Source organism: Lindgomyces ingoldianus, assembly GCF_010093535.1.
Source record: "Lindgomyces ingoldianus strain ATCC 200398 unplaced genomic scaffold BDR25scaffold_38, whole genome shotgun sequence".
Lineage (NCBI taxonomy): Eukaryota > Fungi > Ascomycota > Dothideomycetes > Pleosporales > Lindgomycetaceae > Lindgomyces > Lindgomyces ingoldianus.
The window spans coordinates 39,440-53,645 of NW_022985199.1; the positions used below are offsets into that span (position 1 = coordinate 39,440).

Below are 14,206 nucleotides of genomic sequence, written 5' to 3' on the forward strand. Positions count from 1 at the left end.
ACACCAAAACCAGCAAACCTTTTATCTAGAAGGGAAGGATACCTAGCATTCATACCTCGTCTTAGCTTACGCCACCCGATGCAAGTAGTCGCTGGAACTGATACACATGTAACCATAGAAACCAAAAGAAGCCAAGAGCAGAGAAGAAGGAGAACAACAAAGGAGCTCACTCTCTAAGAGATCCGCAAAACCGTGTCCACAAGACTATAGTACACACAATGTGTCCGAATCGTGCCTGCAATTTTGTGGCGCATTTATTTCCTTACTTTACCTTGCTTTACCTTGCGTTGCTTCACTGTTTATTGACCGGACATCTTGCTGTCATGATATCATGACTTTATCGTCGTGACTTTTAATAAAATAGTATTTTTTGTTTTCTCTTGTCTTCTCTTGTCTATGCGAAATAGCTCTTCCACAGCACACCCTCCAAATCCTCTAATTGCTCCTGTTGAAAGGCCTAAAATATTGTGAGCAAACAGTGTGTTATCAAAGCTCGGACATGGAAATCTTACCTTCACATCTACATGCCAAGTATCCTGTCTCGTCTTCTTAAAATCCGCAAGAATGCTCTTTACACTCTTCCCCACCATCCCAGGATCTACCGCCGCCTTTCTGGCTAGCGTGGCTAGCACATCTGGTAGCCACGCAGGCGGCGGGCTGGCATACGGGAATGCTTGAATCAAGGCGCCTAGACCTAGAACGGCCGCGTGACGAGTCAGAATGAGTTTGTTGTGTTCTGGGGTCGGTGTGCCAGGGTTCCGGCGTTTCGGAAGTGGGTTTTTGCCTAGCATGCTCGAGAATTGTTGTTTTAGTGACTCAACCATGCGGTCCCGAAGACCGGCAGGAGAGCAGCGGATCATGCCCGAGAGGGTGGTCGCGGCACCCATTCGTACTTCTAGTTGGACATCGCCGAGCATGGCGGACACACAGTTGAACATGTCTTGTTGCTGGCGCTCCGACATGAGGAATAGACGGCGGAAGTAGATGACCTGGATGTTGATCAAGATGCGGAGACGCTGATGCCAGGACGTAGCGTTGCGGCCGATGCGGATGAGTGCTGCAATGAACTCTTCGTCCTCGCCTTGACGGTGTGGGATGTTTGGAAGGTGACGGAAGACGTGGTAGGCAAGAGACTGCAGTTCTGGATCTTCTTTAATGTCCATCATGTGAAGGAGCTGCTCCATGAAAACGTTTGGGAAGAACTTGACGAGCTGTGTGCATTCATAAGAAGAGAGTGTTGAATCTAGCCATAATAGCACAGTCTTGCCACCAGAGGTATAAGAAGACGGGGTTTGCTGTCCAGCAGGTCGCTCTTTTCGCCAAACTTCGAGACGGTCGAAAACGGAGGTGATGGTTGCACCGTACTCTTCAGTGGGCTCATAGGGACGAAGACCAATGGACGATACTTCCTTTTGGGCCTTGATAAGTGTTGAAACATCCTTATACGACTCGTGATACCTCGTGCGATAAATGCTGGCAATCGTTTGGCCCATAGCTTCGCGAACACCCTTATATGGATGATCTAAGTGCTCCATGAAGTCCTTCAAAATAGGCTTCTCTAACTGGAAGTGCCATCCAGCATCGCATATGCATTGCTGAAGCAAGTGGATTTTAGAGCTCTCCTTAAAGGCAGCATTTGATTCCATATCGAGCCTGAAGCTGGATAGCCAGTCGACAAGGGGCCAACCTCTCCTAGGATCCTTGGCTTGCAGGACAACATGAAGGAACGTAGTCCAGTACGAAGAGTTCTCGGGCGTGAGACCGTCCTTGAAGATACCGCGAATGATTGGGAACGCATATTCCCAGACCTCCTGTCGCTGCTCAGGACGAAGCTCTGGTGCGCAGGATAGCAAAGCTCCTAGGATCTCGGCAGTAGCTCGGTGCTGATGCTTGTCGCTTCCGTCTCCATAGACAGACTGGGTGAGATCTTTAATGTCTTCGAAAGTAGCTTGAGTGAGGCCGCAAAAGATTAATTCGAAAGCATGCGTGAGCATCATGGCACTCGACATGCGGAAACGGTCAGATCCAGAATCTCGCGGCTCTTGCTTCATGTAGGCAAAGTACGTTGAGAACCAATTGCGGTCTAGCAGCTTTCCGATCTTCTCTCGAATGCCATTTTCCACGTCGTCATAGGAAACTTGAGGAGCATTTGGCAAGAAAGCTGGCATAGTCTTGGTCCAAACCAACCAGCCTGGATAGTCAAAATCGACATAGTACTTCGCTTCCGGTTTGGCAAAGCTGGCGAGGTGTTCTTCCGTCCAGTTCGGATCATCAGCGTGGGTTGGGACACTGATTTTATCTGGGAGCTCTTCTTCGCCGAGCAGATATTTCTCATAACTGTGACCAGTGATGGCTCGGGTCTGGACGACCGAGAAGAGGCCGACCAATGCACCCGCATAGAGTCCTCGTAGGCTTGGGTGGGGGTCGATGGAGCCCTTGGTAACCAGATCAATCATCTGATCCGAGGCTATGGTGTCGTATCGCATCCCCAGATTGACAATAATGGCGGCAGTTCGGCTGACCTTCTTCCAATGCGCGGTTCGGCCAATTTCCACAAGTTCTATCGACAGGTCCGCCTTCTTGCCTTCGATGCGGCTTCTTTTCTTTCTGATATAGTTCTGCCGCTTAGCGACCGTCTCTTGTACAGTCTCTTCCTCACCTGGAGCAATGACGAATGACATAGATTCAACCACATCTTTGTCAAGAATTACCATTCGCTCCATCGCCTTGCCCATGTCCATGACTTGGAACGTGGCGTTAGTTGCAAGCTTCTGCACGGAAGGCTTATCAGCGCCAGTGACTTCGATAAATGCCTTGATCAAAGTTGGTGTGAACCTCCAATCTCGGGCAATCGTCTTTGCTAGACTACCAAAGAGCAAAGAGAACATGGCACCTTTGATGCGTGGATAGTCATTCGTATCGACAGCCTTCGTCAAGGCCTCAAGCAGCGGTGGAATGACCAGGGGTCGGGCTCCCAGTATACACTTAACTGCGGACTCATTTGCAGTCTGTGCCGTCCGGCGAATCTCAGTATACAAAGACACGCTAGATTCAGCAAGATCAAGTAGAAGCATCTTATCAAGTTCTGTTCTTGGGCGAGGATTGGCGTTGTGCCGCAGACGCTGCAGATGGTATACATTGGCTCGTCTGACTAGGAGGGGTCGCGGATACTCCTTTCTAGTGCCGTTAAACTTGTATGGAAGGGATTCAATAGAAAGAAGCCTGGCCACTCGATCTAGGACGTGGGCCGATCGCTCAATACCAACGTCGATGAACCAAGACCGATAAGCATTGTAGAGGGAGTTGAAGCATGGCACATCGTCTTCTTGCTTCTCGATTAGGAACTGGTGAACCTGGTGCAATGTCTCTCCAATTTGATGGCGAAGATCATGGATAACCATGTAGTTTTTGCTATCCCGCTTCAGTGGGTATCCAGCCGCATACTGGAAGGTAGGCTTCACTTCTTCGTCTTCTGCCTCTCCTAAACCTGCATCATCGTCGATGCCTTCTGTGTCCATAGCATCTGGATCAGAACCAGCATCGGATTCTATGGTTGGAGCATCGTGCCTAGGGTCGAAGAGGACCGATATCCCCGAGATGATCAGCCTTAAGAGGACCAGGTTTCGGGATACTTCGTCAGACCAGTCCTTTCCAGTACCGTCTCGCTTGATGGGCGGGTCCGGTCGAATAAGAGCTAATAAGACGTTCACCGCACTTTTAGATTGAGATTCAAACAGCTTCACCGCAAAATTGATCTCTTCAGTGTTGGGCGTATGCCATTTGATACTCATTTTCTTCGGATCAACAAGACGACCCCAAGATTCTCCCGTGAGGCCTTTCTCCAGCTCATCGGGTTCGTTAATGGAGTAATCAATCGTGTAGGTAACGGTGAGGTTGAGAAGGAGATGATGGATGAAGTTAGAGACATGAACGGTGGGGATGCCACGGCACCTTTGCTGCATGAACTCGGCAATCTCAAAGAGCTCCTCCTTCCAAGCTACTACAGATTCCCCAACGTGTACTACACACATGCTCAGGATGGCGATGTTCCATACAAGACCACGATCTCGGGGCAGTACGTCCGAGCCGGTGTATCGAGTGGAGCCAGCGCCATTGTCATCTATTTCGGTACGGATACCGGCAAGAAGAGGCGGTAGAAGGCGCTTCAGAGACTTCTCAGGGTTGACCTTAACGAGAGCATTGCAGATGAAGGCCATCGCATCTCGAGACTGGTGAATCACATGGTTCGCGACGAAATTGGCAATCTTGTCTAACGCAATGTCGAAAAGCTCTGGAGACAACGCTGCGAGCAATGGAGTGAAAGCCGCTGGTAGAGTATTGACCACATTTTCCTCGGGGGATCCGCTCCGAACCCTAGAGGCATCTGGTAGGTTCTCTAGCAGAGTAAAGACACGGCCAAGAAAGGACATTAGGAACTCGGCAAGCCCGGTCGTTGAAGATCGGAGGATCATCTCTTCCTCATGGTCGCTGAGCTCCTTAGAATAGTCAATTTCCACACCCCCACTTGCGGACTCTAAGCGTTCAACTTGCTCGGTGATCCATCGTACCGCAAGGCCTGTATCGGTGTCCGCTTCCTCCATCGGTGTCTCCGCCCCGTCTCTTAAGATTTGACCGTTTGGTTCCTTCTTCTCTTGTGTCAGGTCATGAAATGGTACCGTGTAACTAACGGCTTGAATGTAGGACAACGTATGCAGAGTCTTCTCTAAATCGTTGGCGTCTATGCCGGGCAGTGCAAGCCCTAACGCGGTCGTAACGTGACATCGGTAGCCTTTTGTCCTCGCCATGACCCTGGCCAGCATGTTCAAAGCCCGAATTGAGGATATCGTGCGATGCACCTCGACGAGACCTTGCATTGCGGGGTAAATCCTCTGAAGGGCTCCAGGAAGGATTAGAGTCGGTTCCAAATAGGCCAAGCTCTGAAGCGTTGCCAAAGCGAAATTCATCGCCGTCCCACTTTTCGCAAAGATGCCCATGAAGGTAACTTCTCGCAGACAGAGCACGAACCGCCGCTTCAGTGCGTCGTTAAGCTTCCGTTTCTCGGGTAGCTCCATCTCACCACTATGTTCCCGATTCCACCGCATCATGAAGAAGTCGGCCAGGTAGAACACAAGCCCCGAAAGTGTCTTGGTCCAACTGCCGGAATTTGAAGGGTGGAAGAATGTTTCCACGGCTTGGATTAGTCCCTCCAGCTTGCTGAGGACGGAATCTGAATGTTCCAGGCATGCTGGCGAGAGCGACATGACAATCCATCGTGCGATGTGATTTGCCAGTGGATGCTTTCGTTGATCTCGGTCTAGCATAACTGCTAAGCCAGCACCTAGATCGACAGTAGTGCTATATGGGGACGTGGCCTGTCCGACGGGTATTTCAAGCAGCCGGAGAAGAGAAGTGAACACGAGGGACGACTGCTCGCTTGTGAAGATGCCATGCTGCGAGAAGGGGATATGACTTGCGGGTAGAGAATCCCGGGCAAGTCTGGAGAGGAAGTCGACAAAATGTACATCAAAGTATTTCGATCGGTTGACTAATGACCACAGATGGAAGACTGTGGGGAGATACTCCTGCGGCTGCAAATCGTCCCTGTCCTCTGGAGCGGGAATTGTCGGGATCATCAGGTTCAGCAAGCCAACCACGACGAAGGCTCCTTCCGAGAAAGAAGTACTAAAAAAAGGGAGAAGCTCCTCGAACAAGGCGGGGATCTCTTTGGGGTCAAAATAGAGCTGTGCAAACGTGCACATCTTAGTTAAGGTCCGAATATTGCGCTTGACGTTGGGCGGGTGTGATCCCCCAGATTCAGAGGGGAGAACAAACAGCTTGAGCTCCCGGAACAGTGGTCGCCAGTCCAAGACCAGGTCCTTGGTGGGCCGGAGATAGTGTTTCCTCTTGGTCAAGACCATAAACACACTCGCAAAACGCTCTGCGACCAGATAGTCTATACCCGGAGCAAGTGCAAGCTCATAATAGAGTTGAATCAGCTTGATGCGCGTGCGGCGAGGGAGGTCGAACTTGAGCGATAGCCATCCGCGAAGCTCGCGGGTCCAGTGCACTGCGCCCGGTGCAAAGTCACCTGCCGACACAGCAATATAAAGATGCTTCAGACATGTATTCAGATTGTCGTCCCTCTCCGCCTGCTCCTCCAGCTCATACGGTAGGTACTTGAGGTATGGGAAGGTCCGCGGGCGGCTTCGGCTCTCCTTGTCGTAGTCCAAGCCGTTCACACCGCCGTTGGCCTGGCGCCAATCGCCGCCGGGGGAAGTTGCACGAGATATGTCAGGCCCGGAAGCTGCATCGAGGGCACTCATGAGCTGCGATATTCGTTCGGTGCCCATGGTTTGGGAAGCTGCAGAGGGCTGAAACTACGGTTGGGTATGTGGGGCTCGGGAAAGGGTCATGAAAGAATAGCTAGCAATGAGCTTTAGGGGAGGTGGGGGAGCTGTCTCTGGCACTGGAGAGGGTTAGCACGATGGTTGTGGATGAAGAGGCTGAGTCGAGAGTGACGAGATATTCACACGACATAGGCCAGTGGAGGACAAGGCTACCTCGTCCTCAGAATGCGATGCGCGTGACGTACAAAAGCCCGTGGTGAGAAATCTATCTTTGATGGGTTCTGCTGGAGTTGTCTATTCGGCGGGGTGGGCGAGGTTCGAGAGGCGGTTCATGTAGGTAACCGGCGCCTCACCAGGTTGTAGTGACTAGGGGATAATCACAGAGGGGAGCTATGACCCTATTCGATCGCAGCTTCGTTCTGACCGGCGACGTGAAGTCGGACGAGGAGGGTTAGACTGCTGCTCGCTAATTAGGCGAGTGAGTCTTAAGGCTGAGATTTTGGTGCGGCGATGCCTTTTTAGTGACGAAAACAGATACAACTATACAGAGAGAAACTCGCCAGAACGCAGCTTCAGGTTCTATTGAGTAAGCAGTGGAAGATTCCAGCACAACTGAGTCACCGAGTCGGGACCCTTCGCACTCTTAAGTCGACGGAGGTCCACTCCAGGCACTCAGACACGTAACTCATTGGCGGCAATACAGGCAAGTGGATGGACAATCCATGGACATGCTACGAAGACGCCCGAAACTTCCCTTCTACGAGAATATTCCATTCGATCGCGTTCCCCGCGTTTCCTTTATTTCCTCTGCACCTTCCTACACTCTTGCATAAACCTGTTCCGAGCTGGTGGATGGGGACACAGCGCGCAACGCGCCTATTGCTTTCCACCATCAATGCACTTCCAAGAGCTCTCTCTCCTTCCTGCATCATAGCATTGCATCTGCCCTGTCGAATTCTTGATTTAGATTCCTCGATAGATCCGCTAGGGATATACTGATCAGGCCGCAGCCGCCAAGATGGGCTCCTACTACGACGTCGATGCGATCCTCACAGATGCCCAGGTGACCATCCCCCCTAGCCCAGCATTTGCCTTTGACGAGCTTATTCAGGTGTAGAAAGTCCCGTGTACCTTCGAGCTGACGGTTCCAGGCTTGGGATATGTAGAAGGCAACATGAGTGGCGATGTGAGATCTTACTGGTTGCCTTCTTGTTGTTCACTAGGTAACGCTCGCCACAGATGAAGCAGGGCTCCAAAGTAGAGCTGCCGCTTTGGCTTGGAGAGACGCTAGCTCTCAGGTATACTTACTTAATATCAGATTATAGAATTTTCCACTATCTTACATCATGAATATAGTCAAAGCCTGAACACATCATCCATGGTCACCCTCGACCCTCCTTCAGCACTTGCTCCGCGTGTCCTGAATGCACTAAAAGCTGATCCGCGGACCGTTGATCTTCGGGCCCTCGCACCGCATTTCTATAATTTGGGGGCGCGGATTCTGGAGTTGTTTGAAGAAGAAGAAATGATAGAGGTTTTGAGTGAGGTCAGTCACCGCGCCTAATAGACTATCATGTTCCGGCAGGGATATGACTAAACTTGTGTAGACATTTAAGGCACGTGCATCAGTCATAGCCGACCAAGCTCACAACCCACGAGGTGCACTGGGCGAAGGCGCCGACTTCATGCGAGGACTGGATGAGAACGAAAGACAATGTAGGTATTCTTTCACAACATGCATCGTCGTTCCACTGACTAGGATTGCATTTCAGTGTTCCGGGCTGCGCATGACAGCGCCAAAGGTGTTCGCAACTGGATGGCAGACCTAAAGAAAAAGTAGCTTAATCAAAATAATTTCAGCATGCCACGCTCGTAGATCTTCAAACTCAAAGTAACAGAAGAACCAGGTGCACGAAAAGATTATCGATGTGAGTTCCAGACAAGGTGTGGAGATGTTGGGTCTTGGCGCCTGGACTGCGTGTTGGCACTCACAAGGGATCTGGTTTAGGATAGAAATCTGCATCAAGGCAATCTTCCTATTTCCACCAATAGACTCAACAAACCAATGGATCCCTGTTAGTGTTCCGAAGGAGGCGCCAATAGCCTGGGGAAAGGGACAATGGAAGGCGGGTACTGCATTACTTGGGAGGGGACTGGCAAGGGAAGCATGCAACAAGAATTACGACATATTCAAGCACAAACGAGACCCAAAAGAAAGCTCCGAGTAAGCGGTTGGCATACCACCTTTCGTGTAAATCTAAAATTACCCCACCAGGGTCTGATCTGTCTAGACGCGTTTTCTTCTAATTTAGGCCGGATTTCACCGCATTGCTGCCCCAAGATTGCTTTTCTGCAGTAAGCTCATGAGTTGATCGGGAGGGTAGCCAAGGAACACAGGCCCGTTGAAGATCATCTGAGGGATGATTCTTGGAGTATCCGGTTCATCGTTCATCCTCTCCGCCTGGGGTGGAGCGGGAGCTGGTGGCGGTGGGGGTTGTGATGGAGTGACCCCTTCTGGTTGAAGGGCGGGTCGGCCAGAGTCGTGCGGTTCGGTTTGCTCGGCAGGCTTTGCCATCGCATTGTGATCAAAGGGGCATTTGTCAGCCTTTCGAGGTGTCTCTCCGGTGGGGTGGTCTGTCGTAATAGGATGACCAGGTGAGGCGGTGGGCGGAGATCCGATGGAGGACGAGCTTTCGGCGTTGTTATACTTGGCAGGAATAGCAATTCCCCATGGACGGCTAGGAGACTCGCCGACCCTTATTTCTTTGAGGGGACGGTCAAAATGAGCAGTTCTTGTCTCGTTCAAGCCTGGATCTGAAGACTCTGTTTCTTGGTCAGGCGTACAGCCCCGCAAACTCGCATCGACGGCAGTAGCCCATTTCTCAACTTTATCATCCGCTTCTCCCTCTGCCTGCTCCTGAGGTTCTTCTATGATGTCGTCGGGCTCTTTCGGCAGCCACGGCTGATGCTTCATGCCCAGACCTTGTATCATACTAACAAGGTTTCCATACTTGCGGTCGAGTTGCTGGATACTCTCGGCATTACTCTGGAATCGTTTAATGCACACTTCATGGCTCCGCGGTATCTCATGCTTGTGGTTTTCAAAGTACTTGGCTACATCTTCTGGTGCATGCTGATCTAGGAAACGGATCGGGCAGACTGCGGCAGAGCCTTCAACCGACGCTGACGCTGAGATCGGATCGTTTCCGCATATTTCAGCACGTATGGGGTCGTTGAACGATGGCCTCTTAGATCTCCTACCTCGCAAACTCATTCTTGAGCCGGAACTTCTAGGGGTCGCGAGAGGACTTTGCCTCCCACTCCCGGTTGAAAATGGACACCCGAGCTTGCTCGGTGTTCCGGGTGTAGTGAAATCTTTTTCCAAGTGCGACATGTCCTTATCCGCTAATGGTCCACTCCAGATCTTAACACCGTTACTTCTAGTGTGGTTTCGAAGAGTTACCGAGGCGGATTCAGCTTTGCGGATCAGCGATGCCCGATTCCTCCTGCCTGCGTCCTCAATCTGACCAAGCTGCTTGATAGGGTCTGGCCGTGGGCTGGCATCTGCAGACACGCGATCGAGATCTTGGAGGAAGGCGAGATGATCTTGGGATAGGGTGTTCGGCGACAGCCGGTTAAGTAGGCCGAGATACTGATTGACGTCAGTTAGTGCAAGTCGAACCTAGCAGCGTCATGAAGTCTCATAAGAGGAACAGGTCAGACGTGGTTGTAAGTACTCGTCAACGCCGCAGTGCGACTACAGGTCTAGAGCTAAAGGTAATCATCACAACAAGAGGGGGAGGAGGAGATTGTGGATAGTACCTGCTGTTTTGCCCAAGATAATTTGCTCTCCAACAGCCTATGCTGGTCAAACAATAATTGATATTCTCCACTCAAAGCCGCAAAGCCTTCAGCTAGCTGCTCCGCCAGCTGTTCGACGGAGGCATGCGATTTCTCAGTCATGGCGGAGATGTGACAGCAGCTATATAGTAGAACGTGTGACCTCCACGTGCTTTCCGATGTGTCGAATCGCAGGGGGGGGCCGCAGGCTGATGGTCGGAAAAGACGACGGCTTCTCAACGGTGATGAAGAAACACAAGCAAGGATGGCGGATCATCGGGCTAGGTTTGACCGCCGTGCCGAACCATTAGATCACGTGGTTTCCGTACTTGCAAGGTTGCAAAGTTCGCTAGGAACCGCCGGCTGTCCTCGGGCTCAACTAAATTTCTTGGAAAGCGCGTCACTGCGCTCAGCCTCAACATCACCAGGGCTTCCGTATCTGGAGTCACCATTGACTTGTATTTCTCTGCACCATGCCGCCCAATTCATCATTAATTCCTCTGTAAACCTTCTTTGCGCGTTCTGCAGCAATTGTGTTTTGCAGCCGTCACTCGCTTCAGCACCTCAGCCAGCCGATCTAAGTCACCGCCCCAACAAATTTTAAACGTCATGACCGAGTCTATTCACAACTCTCGGATTCGAAAATGGCTCGCTGCCTCGCCTCCGGTTACTTGGGGTGTTCGCAAGCTACGGGAACTGCTCATTGGTGCACTTAGACAAGGCCCAATCCCCCTGCATGTTGCCTTCGTTATGGATGGTAACAGACGCTTCGCACGAGATCATAAGATTGAAACCGTCGAAGGACACAACCTAGGGTTCGAGGCTCTGGCTCGGGTATGCCATTCCGCTCATGTTCTGAGTCTTCGATGGACTGACCAGCTTTCAGATCCTTGAAGTCTGTTACAAAACTGGAGTCAAGGTCGTAACCATCTACGCTTTCAGCATCGAAAACTTCAAGCGGTCTAAATATGAGGTGGATGCTCTGATGGACATGGCCAAGCTTAAGTTAGGTCAGTTATCAGAACATGGAGCTCTCCTAGACCGCTACGGTGCTTCGATCCGAATACTTGGTCAGCGGGAATTGGTCAAGCCTGATGTGCTCGACGCTATTGACAAAGCCGTGGCATTGACAGCAGGCAATAAAAGGTATCTTCCTGCGCTCAATCCAATCTCTTCTCGTACCTGACGTTGCGTTGCTAGAGCCATTCTGAACGTGTGTTTCCCATATACCTCGCGGGACGAGATCACGTCTGCTGTCAAGAAAACAATCGATGTGTATAGCAAACCCACCGGGAGCCACCCTTCACTGTCGAAGCGCCCGTTCTCCGAAACACACATAACTCAGAATATCCGGCAACAAATGCTCAAAACTGTACCTGAAGAGCCTTCCGACCAGTCGTCGTCGTCACGGTCGGCATCCCCGGCGTCCTCGAAGGAACAGGGTTCAGCTGACGCTGGGCATTCTTCGGCCACTTCAACGCTCATGAATCGATCAGAAAAAGGCGACGCTCACTTGGCACCACCCAGCTTCCCGGACCCAGAAACCATGACAGCTGAGACCTTGACCAACAACATGCTGACGGCGGGCGCCCCACCTCTCGACTTGCTGGTGCGTACATCTGGCGTCCAGCGACTGAGCGATTTCATGCTATGGCAATGTCACGAGAATACATCGATTGTATTCCTGGATTGCCTCTGGCCCGAGTTTGACTTATGGCAGTTCTTACCTGTTCTGGTGGAATGGCAATGGCAGAGAAAGAAGATCCAAGAACATGACAGAGGCCGCGGCCGACAAAAGATGGAATAAACAAGCCCCTCTTTATTCGCACGGGGATTTAGCAATCGAGTGGGCTGTTGACTTTCCCGTTCATTGATACCCAGAAGCGTGTAAGTTCGCATCGGAGCACCTTCCATAGAAGCAGACTTAGGAGATTCCAGAATTCAATTTTACATTGTTTTTACAGAGTCCAGATCAAAACATGGGTGCGCCCATTAGTGTAATTAGTGCCCTGAACTTGCATACAAGCTGCATTCTTCAACCCTCCCTCCGTACCGGCGAACTACTCTAGTTTTGCAAGTAGTGTTATATCTGTAAGACCTACACTTTTCTGCTGCAATATCTGCAATATCCCTTATTATTAGCCGCAAGATCCAGCGATATATCAATTCAGACCAAGTTTAGAAGGTGCTCTTTCCACCTGTGGCACGGCATGGCTAACAGCCTCAAATCATTATTCAACAAGGTTATCTCGCCGCTCTCGAACTGTGTTAAAGTCACTCCATGAGCGATGCATTTCTACACGAGGAGCCATGCGGTTACTCAATTGCCTTCAACGTATTACCGCGGGCCTATCCTGTCCAGACAGCAAAAACGAACAAATTTTCCAATAACGCCTTCCCTCGACTTCCGCGCAGGTTTGTTCACCACAGCATCCATCCACCATTTGAGTACATAGATCTACATGATCAATCTATTTTTGCCTAAGCACCAATCCTAGAAATCTTTCCTATCTGACCTAGACTCCACTCGTGAAAATCGCTCATCAAGTTTCAATGCGAGACTATGACTACTTCCGACCTTGGACCCCTGGCAGGCAGAGTTTACCAATATGTGAATTCCGTCGGCCAGGTCTATTAACGCGACACTGTTACAGAGAAATTCCTCGTCACCAAGCGGCTTGGAGATTAGCCCCAACGTAGGTGATTTCTGTGTAAGAGGCAAAAAAAAATTTAAAAAATACATGTTACTTCATGCCACTGACTACTGAATTAGAGACCAGGGCTTGAGATACGCCAAATACTTAGCCGCAATGCGAAGTTCTACTTTAATGTACAGCATGCTGTCACGTAACGTAGAATTTGATCAAGGTAGGTTCTATCTTATAAACCTCTTGCTAGATTAGGGAGAGCGCCAATAGGATGTTAATATCTGTCTCTATATTCCTTACCATGTTCCAATTTAGGACAAAATGTAGTAAAGTGCTTACATTACTAGCTATGCCGATTGATGCAATCTAGGGATATGAATAGAACAGCAAGATTAGCCCCATTGGACCCAAACCCACCACGTCCTCAAACATATCTTGACTATCTCGCCAACCCTACTGCTCTCAACAGGATCCAGACTCGAGCGAGCGAATTTACCGAAGACTTATAGTGAGTATCCTTCGCTTCTTGTTCCCCGAGAATGAAGGGTAAGGTGTTTTGCGGGAGCTTCTAGACGACACTCGCGGAGACCCCACAACTATAGTGGTTTGTTGACTGCTCGGCGGACCTCTCTTGTACGATGATTTCATGCTCGCCAAAAGTGTAGAGCTAGGAAGAGTTTGGCAAGGCATAGAGGATGAACTTCATGACTAGCTATCCTGGAATAGGGGTGATAGGAATAATTGCTACCGGATGTTGCATGTTGGTGTAGAAGTCAATTCTATAGGTATGAATGTCAGAGACTGAAATTCAGTAGCCTTTCTAACTCGTTGCATGTTGTAACGAATGCTAACAAGATTGTGGCCTAGGGCGATGGCTTAGGGATAACCCAATGCCATTTCTGTAGTCTTAATAGATTACAATATGTTACCGCATGACGTGGAACATGGCTAGGGTGGAGTCAATCTGCTAAACCTCTTACTGGAATAAGGGAACGCGCTACTAAAATGCAGAAATCTGTCCTAAATACTCCCTATCATGTCCCACTTTAGGTGGCAAGATGCGGTAGTCTAGATAGTGATGGGAGACTGAGGTATCGAGCTAAATGTGATAGTAGATGGATCTCTATGCGCCGTTTGTGGTTATTTTGGGCCATCACGGACTACTCTTGGACGAGGCTAGAGCACGATGTCTACAAGGACATGGCGAAAGGTAACCCCATCCCAACCCTGTCAACTCTCCAAGTCCGGTTTAGTCTTGTTCCTCTCCAGAGACGAAGGCTAGAGGTGGAACCATCAAGGCAAGAAAGTGGAAGAACCATACATCGACCAGATGACCAAAAGCGTCTATGAACCTGTAAGCCTGGCGGTAGT

General features: G+C 50.3%; 4 protein-coding genes across 4 annotated transcripts; 2 read left to right on the plus strand and 2 right to left on the minus strand.

The window, feature by feature from the left end:
- Positions 1-33: 33 nt before the first annotated feature.
- Positions 34-6,676, minus strand: BDR25DRAFT_269954 (uncharacterized protein). The gene is made up of 2 exons (XM_033687188.1): positions 513-6,676; positions 34-457 (listed from the first exon to the last, which is right to left on the minus strand). Exons 1-2 carry the CDS (start codon positions 6,348-6,350, stop codon positions 395-397), a joined length of 5,901 nt encoding a protein of 1,966 aa, XP_033542253.1. The 5' UTR covers positions 6,351-6,676; the 3' UTR covers positions 34-394.
- Positions 6,677-6,892: 216 nt separating this feature from the next.
- BDR25DRAFT_306573 (DNA replication complex GINS protein PSF3) lies at positions 6,893-8,190 on the plus strand (the record flags this gene model as incomplete). The annotated part of the gene is made up of 6 exons (XM_033690652.1): positions 6,893-7,410; positions 7,465-7,533; positions 7,587-7,645; positions 7,704-7,893; positions 7,955-8,063; positions 8,120-8,190. The coding sequence occupies exons 1-6, from the start codon at positions 7,366-7,368 to the stop codon at positions 8,185-8,187; spliced, it is 540 nt and encodes a 179-aa protein (XP_033542254.1). The 5' UTR covers positions 6,893-7,365.
- Positions 8,191-10,425, minus strand: BDR25DRAFT_336879 (uncharacterized protein). The gene is made up of 2 exons (XM_033693143.1): positions 10,170-10,425; positions 8,191-9,999 (listed from the first exon to the last, which is right to left on the minus strand). The coding sequence occupies exons 1-2, from the start codon at positions 10,308-10,310 to the stop codon at positions 8,668-8,670; spliced, it is 1,473 nt and encodes a 490-aa protein (XP_033542255.1). The 5' UTR covers positions 10,311-10,425; the 3' UTR covers positions 8,191-8,667.
- A 149-nt stretch (positions 10,426-10,574) lies between these two features.
- BDR25DRAFT_306575 (dehydrodolichyl diphosphate synthase) lies at positions 10,575-12,358 on the plus strand. The gene is made up of 3 exons (XM_033690653.1): positions 10,575-11,021; positions 11,074-11,333; positions 11,388-12,358. Exons 1-3 carry the CDS (start codon positions 10,797-10,799, stop codon positions 11,992-11,994), a joined length of 1,092 nt encoding a protein of 363 aa, XP_033542256.1. The 5' UTR covers positions 10,575-10,796; the 3' UTR covers positions 11,995-12,358.
- Positions 12,359-14,206: the final 1,848 nt, after the last annotated feature.